The 14,871-nt window shown below is 41.3% G+C and overlaps 1 protein-coding gene across 3 annotated transcripts in view; it reads left to right on the top strand.

Annotated features, from left to right (window-relative positions):
* The window catches only part of LOC130172842 (E3 SUMO-protein ligase ZBED1-like), a 37,409-nt gene extending 23,691 nt beyond the window's left edge, over positions 1–13,718 (top strand). Inside the window, exons 3-5 of one of the 3 annotated variants that reach the window (XR_008828335.1) lie at positions 5,264–5,419; positions 12,279–12,506; positions 12,655–13,718. Coding sequence is in view for 1 of the 3 variants with exons in the window: in XM_056381784.1 (XP_056237759.1) it covers positions 12,078–12,506; positions 12,655–12,726 (501 nt within the window). In the remaining 2 variants the exon portion in view is untranslated. Of the gene's footprint in view, positions 1–5,263; positions 5,420–11,379; positions 12,507–12,654 lie in introns of those variants that run through there. The other 2 variants (XR_008828334.1, XM_056381784.1) reach the window with 2 other exon arrangements.
* The last annotated feature ends 1,153 nt before the right edge of the window (positions 13,719–14,871 follow it).

The following is a 14,871-nucleotide window of genomic DNA, read 5'->3' as shown; positions in this document are numbered from 1 at the left end:
CTTTGAGAGCATCTCTTTTAATCATGGCTGTTGGGGCTGTGGGAACCAGCCTCAACACGGAGAGGACACTGTTAATTAGACGGCATGTTACTGCACATCCCTGTAGAGTCAACACCCTGCACAGCAATGATTACTCTCTGTTTCTATCTCTCACACACAAACACACACAAATTCATGCTCGCTCTCTCTTATACATAAACTTACGCATATGCAGATGTCTTACACACACAAAGCACTGATGTTTTTCTATTTTTCCATAACTTGTGACCACTGTTCCTCTTTGTTAATAACATTTCCAGCGCATGTTTGGCATATGTCATTTCTGGGGCTTTTCCTCTTGCTACTTTACACGATTCACGATTCATAACTTTACATCATTCACCAGCAAATCAGGCAGCAACTATCTGGCCTCGTTTTCAAGTTGCCTTATGTTGCCTTCAAAACTCTCTTTAAAAATCTCTCAAACCTGTATCAAAGCTCACACACACCGCTAATTGGTATTCAACTTAATGAGTCATTTGTGTACAGATTCCTTTGTACCTCAGATTCACAGTGTTAATGCCTGAGTTGCAGGTGCATCAAAATTAATGTGATAAACTCTCAAAAAGAATATAAACAAACACAAGAAGCACAAAGGAATAGGGGTCTCAAAGAGTGACAGATACACCACATGGCCAGAAGTATGTGGACATTACAGGCTTATCCCATCTTGTGGAGGGCTGGAGCCACCGATAATTCATCCTAGAGATATTCCATGAATTCGAGATGTTCTACAACACCAAACTGAGAAAACCATTTCTTTATGGACATTTCTTTGTGTACAGGTGCATTGTCATGGTGAAAATGGGAACAGGCCTTCCCTGTAACCACAGAATTAGAAATACATTATTGTCTAAAATGTCATTGTATCCTGGAGCATTAAGATTTTGTTCACGCACGGATTCAAAATAGCAGACTCTTTCTAGCCTCTCATGTGAATGAAGCTGACAGGTGTGTTTATATTTTACTTATCTCTGACTGGACAGTATTTTTGAGGGTTGCCACTATACTGGCACATAGTGAGGTATTTCCATCAAAGGACCTAGTCCATCATGGAAAGCAGCCATGCTTTTGGCCATATAGTGTAGGTAAGAGGATCATTTCTTAAGGATATTACAAATTACAGGTGTCAAAAACGATTAGAAAGTTTCATTTTCGACAGCCTCAACAAAATACAAACATTACAAACTTTGCTATATTGGTATCAACTGCAAGACTGTCAGGTGTTTCGTTTCCTATCACTAAAAACCAATTACTGTATATAAAAATGGATGACATGACAGCTGCCAAAAAGTGAAGCCAAAACATCTCTATCGCAATTGGTGGCTGGCTGAAGTATACGTTGTAAACCCCGCCCCCTCCATATTAGCAGATCGGTGCATGTCAAATTAATTTTTCTCAAAGATGGTTTCTGTCATTGGAGGTAGTTCTTATCACGCTGATGTGTTTTCAAGTGTTCATTTTTCTAACAAGTTTGCTTTTAGTTACTTATTTGATGCTATAAATAAGGGGTTTTGACGTCATGATTGAAAGCTGTGATTGACTCGTGATTGGGTGGGTTGGGTGGGTGTATGGGCAGGACCTCAATACTGCGGCTCCAGCGCCCAGTCACTACTGCACAAACTCTGGCTCCAAATGACGTCACCAGCGCGAGATTGCAGCGCCCGTATCCAGCATATTTTGACTTAATTTTCTTACAGTGGGAGGAAGTGGAGACCTGTTGCCCATCTTTGTATACAATCATTTCTAAAAACGCATAAACTTTTTGTCTTGCTTCTTCTTTTTGTCTGCAAGTTGGTCTCCACCTCACTCTGCATCTGTTTTTCTCTGTCACCCCCATCTCCTTGTGAGTAACAGGTCCTCTTTCGCTCATGCATATGTACCCCTCCTTCTCTCATCTGTTCTGATGAAGCCATCACTGTCTATTTGCTTCCAAAGTCAGTTGACTCAGAGAATTTCATTCATCTAGTGTGGTAATTCACACCCTCACTCTTTGTCTGTCTTTCTGTCTCTGCATCTCACCATCTCTCTCAGTGTCTCTGTCTCTCTCTGTGTGTGTTCCCTCCCATTTCTCTCCCTCTAAACGACTTTTGCAGCAGAATGGTTTATTTATAGGGCCAATTAAATCTGGAGGAGACTCTGTGGGCTTTGGTGGGAAATACGTCTAAAAAAGCAGAATAGTTTTACATTTTTTAATCTTGAAGGCCTGCAAGAGCTGTAAACTGCTTGTCGTGTCGGGTAGATAGATTGTATTTGATCTCAGAGAAAGAGGAAGGGAAGGAGGGAGGAAGAAAAATGGAAAGGGCGGTGGTTTGGATAGAGGAGAGGGCAAATGAGAAAGAGAGACAACTTGCTTGTGGGGGTGGGTGCATCTTCTGTTAATTTTGTAGAAGTCTTTTTTGGAGTCCCTGGAGAGTGGACAGCAGGTAAATGACATCTGCTGCAGGAGAGGAGAGGAGAGGATGCAGAGCAAAGAATTAAGAACATGCTACCTACATTAAACAATGCAGCTGCTTTTACTCAGGCAAAATCTAATTTTAACTTTTAGTGACTCTGATCTTTGGAGTGGAAAACATGATGTTAGTTTAGGTACTTAGCTAATCATTGTGCTTGCAAGTTGAAGAAGCAGCTGTTTTCTCTGGCGCTGAATCTGAGAAGTTTGACAGCTGTTTCCCAAGCACACAGGATGATGCACAGGTCAAGACAATGAAGACAATGTGTGATTCAGTGTTGATGTTCAAAGATCACTAACGACTGAAAATAATATATGAGCCAGACAATAAGAGGAAGCTCAGCTGTTTCAGTGAGATATCACTGTCTGTGCCTTTATGAACCTGAAACAGCTGTTCATGCTGTGCATTACCATATCAGCCACATCAGCGAAAAGGAGTTTTTCTCCAGCGGGGAAGTTTAACCAACCATGTGAGTAACAAAAGACTAAAATGGGGGAGTACTGCAAACATAAAAGTACCATGATTAATGTAACATGAGTGATCAAAACATTTTATCCAAACACAAGATTTTTGTTAAGCCATAGCATTCTAGCAAAGATCCAAAAAGTGAAATACCCTTCTTCACAACAGTGTTCACCTCTGTACTCATATCCTCACTCTACTCTTGTTTTTGGTGCAACCGAACAAGACACCTGTTAAATGATTGGGTGTTTGTGTGCTGCTCGTAGCACACTCATTATCAAGGGGTATGAGAGGCTTTGTTTATTACTTGGGGAGGGAGCACGCTTGGGGTTTGTTCTTACAACCGTGAAACTATCAGACTTTCTATCAAACAATTTTCTTATTGCTACTGATGAAGTGCCAATAGTGCTGGTACATATCACTATCATTTTATCGCCCGGGACTAATTCGCATTCAAAAAATGAGATTCTACCTTTATAATATAAGTCACAGGACAAATAATAACAATCTGAAGACAATACTTATGAAATGAATAAACATGAAATACAACAAATTCTTTGAGTGCACCAGACCATACCAAAGTAAATTATTCAACCTCTGTTGAGTTGCTAATAAAGTTTCTTGCAATTTGGCAAAACGATCTCGTTGCCTGCAGAGCTTAAAGCTTTGAAAACACACACAGATCAAATCACAGACATTTCATTGGAACAACTTTCGACCAAAGAAATAGTTCCTATGCATTGAAATATTCCTCAGGTTTTGCTTGCACAGCCTAAAATTCTGCTCTGAAACCAACACAAGGCTGACAAGACCAACACTGCTAAATGCCGTCAGTGCATCAAGGCTGTTTAGGGACAGGCTCGAAGAGAAACTCGTGGCAGAACTTGCCCTCACAGCCAACAGCGGCCCCAGAGCTAGACCCTGACAACATGACTGATGCTAGCTGGCAGCTGGCTACACACTCCTACTGTTAGAGAGGCAGAAAGATAGAGAGAGACAGCAGGGAGAGATGAATGATTCGGGTCAGTGTCAGAACAGGATTGATTTGGATCAGAACCAAAACCACTGATGGCTTATTGAGACATAGAGATAGATGGAGCGATGGAGAAAGAATGACTAATGGATTTTAGATACAGGGTGTCAAGCTGCTGGTTGGCTTCTGCTGGACGAAGGAGGTCATTGGAAAGGGGGGGGGGGGGGTGCATGGCATGATGGCTAGGTGGCTAAATAGCTCATACACACACACACACACACACAAACACACACACACACACACACACATGTACACACACACACACCTTAAAGCCTTGGCTGCCAGTCAGATTTGGACCGGATGCTTTTTAAGCACTGCAATATACTGCATAATTAATTAGGTATTATCACATACTATGTTTAGGACATTACATCTTGTACAGAATAGAGAATGGCAGACAGGTTGGAGTGATGGTACGTGAGAACACAGAGTGATGTGCACTCAAACTCCTGATGCTGTAAGTACATGGTAGGTGCCTCATCCTGCTGCTCCACAGAGTATACCATCTTTTGTCCAACTATTGTCCGTTCTGCATTGTCCTCTGTAGCGGCCAAATGCCCAGAGCCACTGAACACAACACTATACACAATGGACAGACACAGAGAGGAGCTGAGTCTTGGCAGAAAGGAGCTGCACACACACTCACATACCCAATAAACACATACACACATACAGTACGCAAACGCACATGTGGTACACATGCTCATACACACTCGCACATGCACATCTTATACACATACACACATTCATGGGCATAAACACACACACAGTTGCTCAAAGGCACAAAGCTGGCATAACAATGGCAGGCAGAGAGGGCCAGACTTGTATACCAGCCCCTATGGGGTTGGAGGGGATGCACAAACACTACATATACGCACACACACATTTCACACAAAGATACAACACAAAAAAAAAAAGAAAAGAAAAAAAAGAAGAAAAACAAGGGCCTACATCCTGAAGGCAGAGAGTAGAGAGACAGAGGGGCAGTCCACAGTCAGAGGATCACAATATAAAAGACAGGCACAAGAGAGGAGATGACAAAAATGATATCAGCTCCACTGAGAAAGAGCAGCAATGTCTGATGGGAGAGTGTTCTTCCTGTATGTTGACTACTGTAGCTCAGACAACATCAGAAAAAAAACCCCACTAGTGTCAAGTTGTACTCTCATGGGATGCCGTCCTGTCTGATAGAAAGTTAAGGATAAGGCAAGTTGAGAGACATTTCTTGGTCCTACTGTTTTCTGGTAGTGACAGACTATCTGCCTCTGTTTTGCAGCAAAATCGAGAACAGTGGCTGCTCTGAAGCACCACAGCTGTCTTCATCCAGCTGCAGCTAGCTGTCACAGAGCTAACAGTCAAAATGGATCCGAAACAAATGGCTGCGTGGAAGAGAGGGGTCAGACTTGTTGACTGATGTGGACAAATGCAAAAGGTAAATGCATGAGTAATACTGGCTTGCAGCCTCAGCAGATAATCGCACTATGTAGAGTGACTTTTATCACCACGGCTGGCATGCACAAACACATGTCACGCTGGTTGGTTTGACTTTTTGGCATCATCCAAAGTGGCACCAACCGCTTTTTAAATTATTATCAGGGAGAAATTGTGCAGGCGTGTATCATGCTGTGACCAACTTGTGAGGTCTTGTTTGTTCTACGAGGCTTGGAAATTTGATGATAATGGCGTGTGCGGCACTGTAATGTGAATTTAAGTGTCTCAACACAAGCTTGACGAATGAGAATACAAGATAAATCACTCAGTGAGCTTGTCTTTTCTGAAGTGCATTGCAATACCATCAGTGTCACTACACATGACCAAACTGAGGAATTGTTATTGAATAATTAAAGTGGAACATGTAAGATTGAACTGAACAGCGTGACTGATGTGTATTTGTATGGCATCTGCAAGCTAAAGCGTGAGACCCGGTGTTTGTGTGTGTGTGTGTGTGTTTGTTTGTGTGTGACAGAGGCGATATGTACGTGTACTCAGGTGTGTACTCATCGAGCAGAGGGTTAGGGTTATGCATGCATATGTGAGGGAGGCACTGAGAGAGAAACACCAAAGGGTATGTGTGTAAAATGCAAGAAATGCAAAACACGTGTTGACTAAATCACAGATTGAAGTAATAGTCCAAAATGCTAAAATACCTGTTGCCTCTACCTTTTTAGTCAGTTGTAGCTGTATGTTTTCACCCATTCTTCTCATGCATTATTTTAAAACAGATGAACAAACCTAAAAGGGCTGAAAACTATCAACACACATTTCTTGGAACAAGGAGTTGTTAACCTCTGGCGAAGTCAATAATTCCTGCAGCTGCATCACAACAAAAGCCTTTTAAATGGCTCACTGGAGGAAGGTTAATTGTGAACCATCTTCAGGAACTGTGAAATTTTCATTTACCCTAAATATAAAGTTTGTTACAGTTCCAAAATTAGACCATTCCAACATCAAAAAAACAAAAAACATACAGCTCCTTCAATGTTGCCGCCATGACCACACATACAGGTCATCAGGATGTCAACCCAGCTTGATTGAGGGCACGGACCTATGCAGGACCATGATATGATGAGTCAGTGTGGTTAATCTGGATGCAGCGAAAACACAAAGAAATTATATTTTAAATTGCCATGCCACCAAATGTTCCCGCAAAGCAAAAGATTTTTGTTCCTGGGGAAGTTATCAGAAAGTGAAGCAAAGCTCACTCTGTTACAAGTGATATTTGTTGGTATTAAACTTAAGCCAGACTGTCATCAAACCACCAGTCAGTTCTGTGCACTTCTGAACATTTCATGCTTCTACTTCATCTACTGTATATCTGCTTGGAGAATTGGAGACACTTTCCCCACAGATAAAACAAACAAATTGCAAGACAACAAGCTTCAGGCCAGGGCTTCAAAAGATAGTGTCAGGGTAGGTGTGTGTGTGTGTGTGTGTGTGTGTGTGTGTGTGTGTGTGTGTGTGTGTGTGTGTGAGAGAGAGAGAGTGCTTACAGGAAGCACTAACCGTCTTACTGTTATCTACCATGATTATATCCAGTAAATACCAGTGTGTGTTTGGTGTGTGCATGTGTGTGTTTCCAGATCAGACAGATCTTGTCTGTCTTACCATTAATACATGCATCTCTCTCTGTGGGTCATCATTAGTGACCCTGCCATCACTTAAAACTATTGTGTTTGTTTGGTTTATGCATGTTTTATCATTGTCTCCACCTGAAAGATGTTCTAATACATCTTTTTTGCATCACATGTGAAACACAGGCTTGCCTGCATTTTAGCAAAGTAGTGATATTGCAGGATCATCCTCAGTCTTCCTCTTTACCCTGTCTACATATCTGCTTACCAGTCGTTCTGCCTCTTTATCTGTCCTTCTGTCTGTCTTTCTCCTCCTCTTTTCTCGCCCGCCTGTCTGCCTGTTAGCGACAGCAGCTGTGCAGGGATACATCTAGCAGGAAATTCTCTGTCTTGACTAGCTGTCTTCTTGCTTGACAGCAGAGAAGCTGGGAGCTGAAGAATCAGGAAACACCTTTTATCTTGTCTGTCTCCTGCCTTTTGCTCCCAACTCCCAACTCTACTTCTGAGAGGAGACGCTGAGAGAGAGAGACGGAGAGACAAAGCGGGAATGGGGGCAGGCGGAGGATAAAAGCAGGACAGAGTGGGAAAATTATATTACACAGACAGAAATAAAAGAAAGAGAAAGTGAGACAGAAAGCTGATGCCGGAGTCTCTCTAAGAAAGCACTCTTTCTTCCTCCCTCCGTCTTTCTCTCACTCTGTTTTTTCTGGCTGTTTTGATGTATTCAGACAAACCCACAGTGCTCCGATGGTGAAACAGGCGTGCAGACACAACACAACAGATGAAGAGTGTCAGCTGGTGGTTACAGGCTCACACATGCTGCTTATCTCTCTCTTTCTCGCCCCCAACTGCATTCACAGTCTCTCTTTCCACACAGTCTTTTGTCTTGCTCTCTTTCCTCCTTCTCTCTCTCCCTCCCGGCTTAGCTGTTGGAGTGAACTTGAGATCAATCATCTCCCAAACATTTGATCGCCAACAGGAAACCGCCAGGCGGGATGTGTAGACTGTGCATCTAAACCATTAGCACAGAGCCACTCCTTGTCTGTATTCAGGCTGTAAGGAATCCCCGTCTTGAGTGGTTTTGTAACACTTGAATCATTTTTTAATCATACTATAGAGCAGTGCAGAAACACATTGAAGAGCTTTTGTTGTGTTGCAAATGGTTGCACGAGTGTATTCATCATTCATATTCACAGTTCATGGCAAGATATTACATATTCAACACATGCATGGGAGACCACATAAGTTGTTTTCCAAAACAAGATGTTTGCCACTTTGGAAATTATAGTAATTAGATTGATAATGTTGAACACCTACTGGCCAAAAATGACATTTGCAAATATGTATTTGCATACAGACTGATTCTTTCTTTACCTTTAATGTCAGGAAATTATGTTGTTGAAAAGTTCTTGTCTGCTTTTTAAAGAATATGATTTACCACATAAATTTAAATCTTTATTTGGAGATCATGTTTGGTATCTTAATTTTTGATCAGCTGAAGGACACCTAGACTATTATCAACAACATGTGGCAACACCCTGCTCAAATGTGCTGGGAAATGTTGACTGGAATAAGTAACACAACATGTCCCTTGCTGTAGGCGTACATTGCTGCTTTCATGGGTGTTGAAAATGACATATAGTTGTGTGGAGCAAAGCCAGGCTCAAATTAAGAGCATCTGTAATCTACAGTCAGCACTTCTGTCAGACAGTCAGACACTTAATGGTTTTACTGCACTCTGGTATAGCTGAAAATGGCTGCATTATTGTAGTCACTAGACAAACACACACACACACACACGCACATTTGCAGGAACATACACATGCACACAGTCAGTACAATAATGACCTTGACTAAGTAGCTCTCCATATTGTAAGTGTCTTTTAGAGCACTCTGCTTTCCTCTGCATTTGCCTCATTGGCTACATTCTCTCTGCACACCACATTGTCTTTCTCAGTGGCCCCTGTGTGTGTGTGTGTGTGTGTGTGTGTGTGTGTGTGTGTGTGTGTGTGTGTGTCCTCTATGTGTTTATGTGAGACCTTGAATTGTTTCATCAGCGCACAAATTATGTTCAAGCAGGTGGGACTTCATTATTGACCCTGCAATAGAGCTGCCTATAGGCTAAAACTGTGAGATGACTGTGAGTCTGTTGAAGTAGTAAAGATCATCTCAACAAAGACTGACACATCCACTTGCCATGACAAGTAAGAAAAAAAATAATATATAAGTGTGTGTGTGTGTGTGTGTGTGTGTGTTGTGTGTGTGTGTGTGTGTGTACAAAAAAGTAATTCAATTAAAGCGCTCAGTTATGAAAGGTAATAGACCACACATGTCAAGTCAGATTGACTGTTCCTAACCTGAGCTACAAATCAGGCAATTTACGATTTCCATTTGTGAGCAGGTAATGTGAAAACATAGGTAGCACTTAATGCTACAGCTCAATAATCACAAGGTAATAATTGGGCAATAGCTTGTCTAATAGAAGGGTTTCATTTTTCTAAAAAGCAATAATTGTTTAAAGACATACAGGTAACAATGGGGAGAACATATGAGCAAAATTAGGAAGCCAATAATAGGCTAACCTACTTAAGTTAAGGCTCTTGATCAGTGGTTATTGAATTGAATTTTTTAAGTATAAGTAATGACTCTGGTAGTGATGTGATTACAGTTGAAATGTCTGTGGCATAAGGTCCAGCTTTCAGGAAAACGTGAGAACTTTTCTGATCTCGCTGCACATGGTCAACTTCAAATCCTCCAAACAAATGTGAAGTATGGTACATGTTTAGTATTGGAACAGTAAATACTTGAAACTGTAAGGTAGTGTTATCAGATATGAACACATCTCTGTGTGTGTGTGTATGTGTGTATATGTGTGTGTGTGTGTGTGTGTGTGTGTGTGTGTGTGTGTGTACAAAAAAGTAATTCAATTAAAGCGCTCAGTTATGAAAGGTAATAGACCACACATGTCAAGTCAGATTGACTGTTCCTAACCTGAGCTACAAATCAGGCAATTTACGATTTCCATTTGTGAGCAGGTAATGTGAAAACATAGGTAGCACTTAATGCTACAGCTCAATAATCACAAGGTAATAATTGGGCAATAGCTTGTCTAATAGAAGGGTTTCATTTTTCTAAAAAGCAATAATTGTTTAAAGACATACAGGTAACAATGGGGAGAACATATGAGCAAAATTAGGAAGCCAATAATAGGCTAACCTACTTAAGTTAAGGCTCTTGATCAGTGGTTATTGAATTGAATTTTTTAAGTATAAGTAATGACTCTGGTAGTGATGTGATTACAGTTGAAATGTCTGTGGCATAAGGTCCAGCTTTCAGGAAAACGTGAGAACTTTTCTGATCTCGCTGCACATGGTCAACTTCAAATCCTCCAAACAAATGTGAAGTATGGTACATGTTTAGTATTGGAACAGTAAATACTTGAAACTGTAAGGTAGTGTTATCAGATATGAACACATCTCTGTGTGTGTGTGTATGTGTGTATATGTGTGTGTGTGTGTGTGTGTGTGTGTGTGTGTGTGTGTGTGTGTGTGTGTGTGTGTGTGTGTGTGTGTGTGTGTGTGTGTCTGTCCATCTGTGTATGTGCATGTGTGTGTCAGCATGTGCTCTTTGTACATCTGCTCATTTACTGTATCTCTCTCTCTGTTAGTGTGTGGGTGTGTGATTGTGCTGTTGTCTTTTTATTACATTTGTGTGTGTGTGTGTGTGTGTGTGTGTGTGTGTGTGTGCGTGCGTGCGTGCGCGCGCGCGTGCGTGCGCATATGTGTGTGCATGTGTGTATGCATTGGGGTCACCGGTAATTTGAAGTGTGAACGCTTGGTTTCTCCCCAGCATGATGATTTCCTCTGTCAGCAAACTGTGAGCTGGAAAATAGACCCGTATTATGATGAGATTAACTTTAACGGTCAAGGATTTCAAATCTTTCCAACAAAGTCACTGAAGATTAGGACGTTCAATGACGCTTTTCTCTGCTCTGCACTTGTGCAGTTTTCAGTTCAGTTGAGCCCTATTCTGTTTTGTTTGCTCTGTTGAACTCTACTCTCCTCTTCTCTCCTCTCCTCTCCTCTCCTCTCCCCTTCTCTCCTTTCCTCTCATAAATAACCATAAAGTATATGTAGCTAATGCTTGATCATGACAGAAATACATTAGGCATATAAAACTGAACCGTAAAAAAACAAACAGTTCACAAACCACGGCCCGGTTTGATCGTGAGCTGCAGTTTTTTGGTTCCACAAGGAAACAACTTTGCACACAACCTAACAATTTATGTCCCTTCCCTTTTCCCATCCCCTTAGCTGTCCGATGAACTGTCAGTATACCAATGATGAGTCATGAAGAGTAGACAGAAAAATATGTCCATGAAATGAAATGGAGAGAGGGACACTACTAAGCAAGAATACGTGTGGGGGCATATGGAGGCGAAAGGCTGATTTTTGAGGCAGCTATAAAAAAAAAAGAGACAGTCTGTAAGCATTGCTTGATACGTGTCAAGTATGCTAACAGTAATACATCTAACACTTTACTAACAAAGTAATCCCTGAGCTCTATTAACAGACAGGTGAGGAAATTTAGAAGCAGCTGGCCAAAACCTCCTACACAGCTCTCACCAGCGATGGTTGGACCTCCAGGGCAACTGAGAGTTACCTGACCATGAATGTTCATTACATTGTGAACTGGGAGATGAAAAGTGCAGCGTTACAAACACACCCCCTGTATGAGAGCCATACAAGCACACACTTAGATTGATGAATTGTTGAATGCAGTGAATTAGTGGAAGGGCCACAGATTGGACGCTTTGCCCACGTTCTAAACCTCGCATCTGAGAGTGCACTCTCACTCAATCCAGTGTCCGGCTTCCTGAGGAAGGTCAGATATCCGTTAGTGTTTTTCCACAAAAGCAGCACAGCGCACCATGTCTTGTCAGCCAAGCAGGAGACGCCAGACCTACCAAGACATAAACTAATACATGATGTCTCAACTAAATGAAATACCACACATGATATGCTTGAGCATTATGTGGAGCAGCAGCCTGCCGTCTTAATGGACGAGGCTGTGAAGGCTGTCAAGGACGTTGCCATATTGACTGCCAGTGAACTGAAACTGGCAGAGGAACTCATTCAGCCACTCAAACCACTGAAAACAATAACAGCCCTCATGAGCACTGAAACATCCCCCTCTGTGCCAATGATCCTCCCACTGCAGAAAATGTTGCTCAAATCCATGGTACCAAGACATGAGGACCGTGCCACCATCAAAGAGGCAAAGCCATCACCCAAGACCCGGAAGGAAGCAGATCCTGATCTTAAAAACTATCTCCAGAGAGCTACAGCCCTTCATCCACGGTTTAAATCGCTGCCGTTCCTGGACGACGCTTCTTGTCTCCAACTCTACAGGGATCTCACCATAAAAATTCTGGAGCATGAACAGCAGGTATTGTTTATCATTTTTATTTTTATGATGACTAGATGGCTGTTATTTTTACAGTTGTTATTGTTTATTATTATGCACGCCAAGTCTTTTCTCCCAGGTGTTTATTGAAAAGTAATAAATTATGTGTGTCATTTATTCTTTCTCTCAGGGTCAATGCAGTGAAGAAGGGCAAGCTGGGAGATCAACAGAACCACGGAAGGAATCCTCATCACCTCCCTAGAAGAAGACAGCTGTTTTGCAGACCAAGCCCTTTTCCCAAATCGTTGAGCAGGAGGTCAGCAGACAGCATTCATGTGGATCCTGATCCATTGACATGGTGATAGGCAAATGAGAGAAGCTATCCTCATGTTGCAAAACTTGCATCAAAACTCCTCTGTGTCCCTGTAACATCTGCAAGCACATCTGTCCTTGCTGCAGAGAGTGTCAGTCATAAACGTATCTTTTTGCAGAAGAACCTGACAATAGAGGAATAGGCAGTAACTAAATACACAAGCAAAGCCACTACAGATTGAATTTCAATTTATGTTGCTCTTCATGTTTTGAATAATGCAGCTATATGGCAGTATTTTATGTTTGTTTTAAACAGGCTGAGTAACACTTTTGCTTTTGAAAGAATACTTGTTGATTTCATGTATTATCAAATATCTGGATGTAAAATATAAGACAAAATACAGATAAGTATTTGTTTGGTTTTTTTTCTCCCTAGTGTACTAAACTAACAGAATCGAAACCGCTATATTAACCGAACCGTGGGCTTGTTGAACCGTTGCACCCTTGATATACATCCCTGTACAAAGAAGGACCAAACAGTTCCATAGTTTTGACAGGTGCTCATTAAACTGTTATTTATGTATTTACTTTGGCATTCCATTTAAACTTCACTCATTTAAACATATAGGTTTACATACCATGTGAAACTTGCAGCGCATTATATCAAAGACTGATGTTATGTGATATTTATTTGATATTTACTTGTTCCCATTTTTCACTCATAAGAAATTAGGTTACCTAAATCTTTTGTAATAGTTGCAATATTCGTTAGTTTTGAGAAATCTCTTTTTCAACAATGTAACTGGTCATTAAATTTTAGCTTTACAGTCTAAAGGAGAATATATTACCTTGTTTAGTTTATGTGTGATTAAAAAAAAAAACCTTCCCAAAACTGAGTGTCATTTAACTCCCAGCTGTATGAGAATGAGAGGTTCGCTGCATAATGTAAAGACAAAATTGTAATAATTAATAATTGAATATCCACATACCTCCAGCCTGCTCACTCAATTAAAGATCTAAAATGTCAATTTCTTTAACATCTGCTCTAACAACTATGATATCAAAGTAAGCCTTAAACTATTGGAATATGGACACAGCTAGAGGGTTTCATCTTATTATGAGCGAAAAAAGGAAAAGAGCTGTATTTGTCTTCTCTTTGCAGATACAGTAGATAAGGAAGATTAAAGACATCTTGTTCTGACAACTCAGAAAAAAAACGAGAGAACAATCTGACAAGACTTAACAAAACCCATCGCAAAAAAAGGAGAGCTTCAAACAGAATCAAAACCTGCAGACGATGAAGGCGAGATGCAAACACACCACCCCAGGCTGTGTCTGTCTCTCTGCCTGTCTGTCTCTCTCTGCCTTCATACCTGACTGTCTGTCAGTCTGTCTACCTGTCACTCCTCCATCTGCCTGTTTTATTAAGGCATCGATCCTGCATCACTGCAGCAACTGCAGCCAATCCTTACTCTCATGTTGCAAATTAAAGATCAGCTGTCATGTTGTCATTAAAAACCTGTTTCCCAGTCAGATGCTCCGTATTATCCCACAAACACCACAGTTCCCATATCTCCACTCCACACTACATAATAAAGTAAAAACATCTTTAAATAGGACTTTGACATTGGATCAGATGCAACAACTGTAAGGTTTGATTAGCGTCGGTGTGTGCGTGTGCGTGTGTGTCTGTGCGCATAGGTGTGTTTGTGTTTGTGTTTGTGTAACTGACAGTTAGCTGGCGGACAAGCTGTCACAGCTCTCTGCTCTGCTGTTCCCTATGGACTGATTATTATAGAGCTGTTATCTCCCTCTCCCTCTCTCTCTCTCTCTCTCTCTCTCTCTCTCTCTCTGTCTCTGTCTGTATCTCACACCCACACACACACACACACACACACACACACCCATCATTGTGACTATGATACTGACTGCTGTGTAATACTGTACATCACACTCAGAGCTCTGTCATCACAACCACTTTAATTACAACTTTGGAGATGTGAGTGTGAGTGTGTGCGTGCATGTGTGCATCTGTGTTTGTGCGTGTGATTTTCCATCCAGTCTAATCAAACTTTCAGTAATCAAGTCTGTTGCT

The sequence above is a fragment of the Seriola aureovittata genome, chromosome 7 (genome assembly GCF_021018895.1).
Source record: "Seriola aureovittata isolate HTS-2021-v1 ecotype China chromosome 7, ASM2101889v1, whole genome shotgun sequence".
Lineage (NCBI taxonomy): Eukaryota > Metazoa > Chordata > Actinopteri > Carangiformes > Carangidae > Seriola > Seriola aureovittata.
The sequence above is the reverse complement of the archived record's forward strand: the minus strand, read 5'-3'. Positions and strand labels throughout refer to the sequence as shown.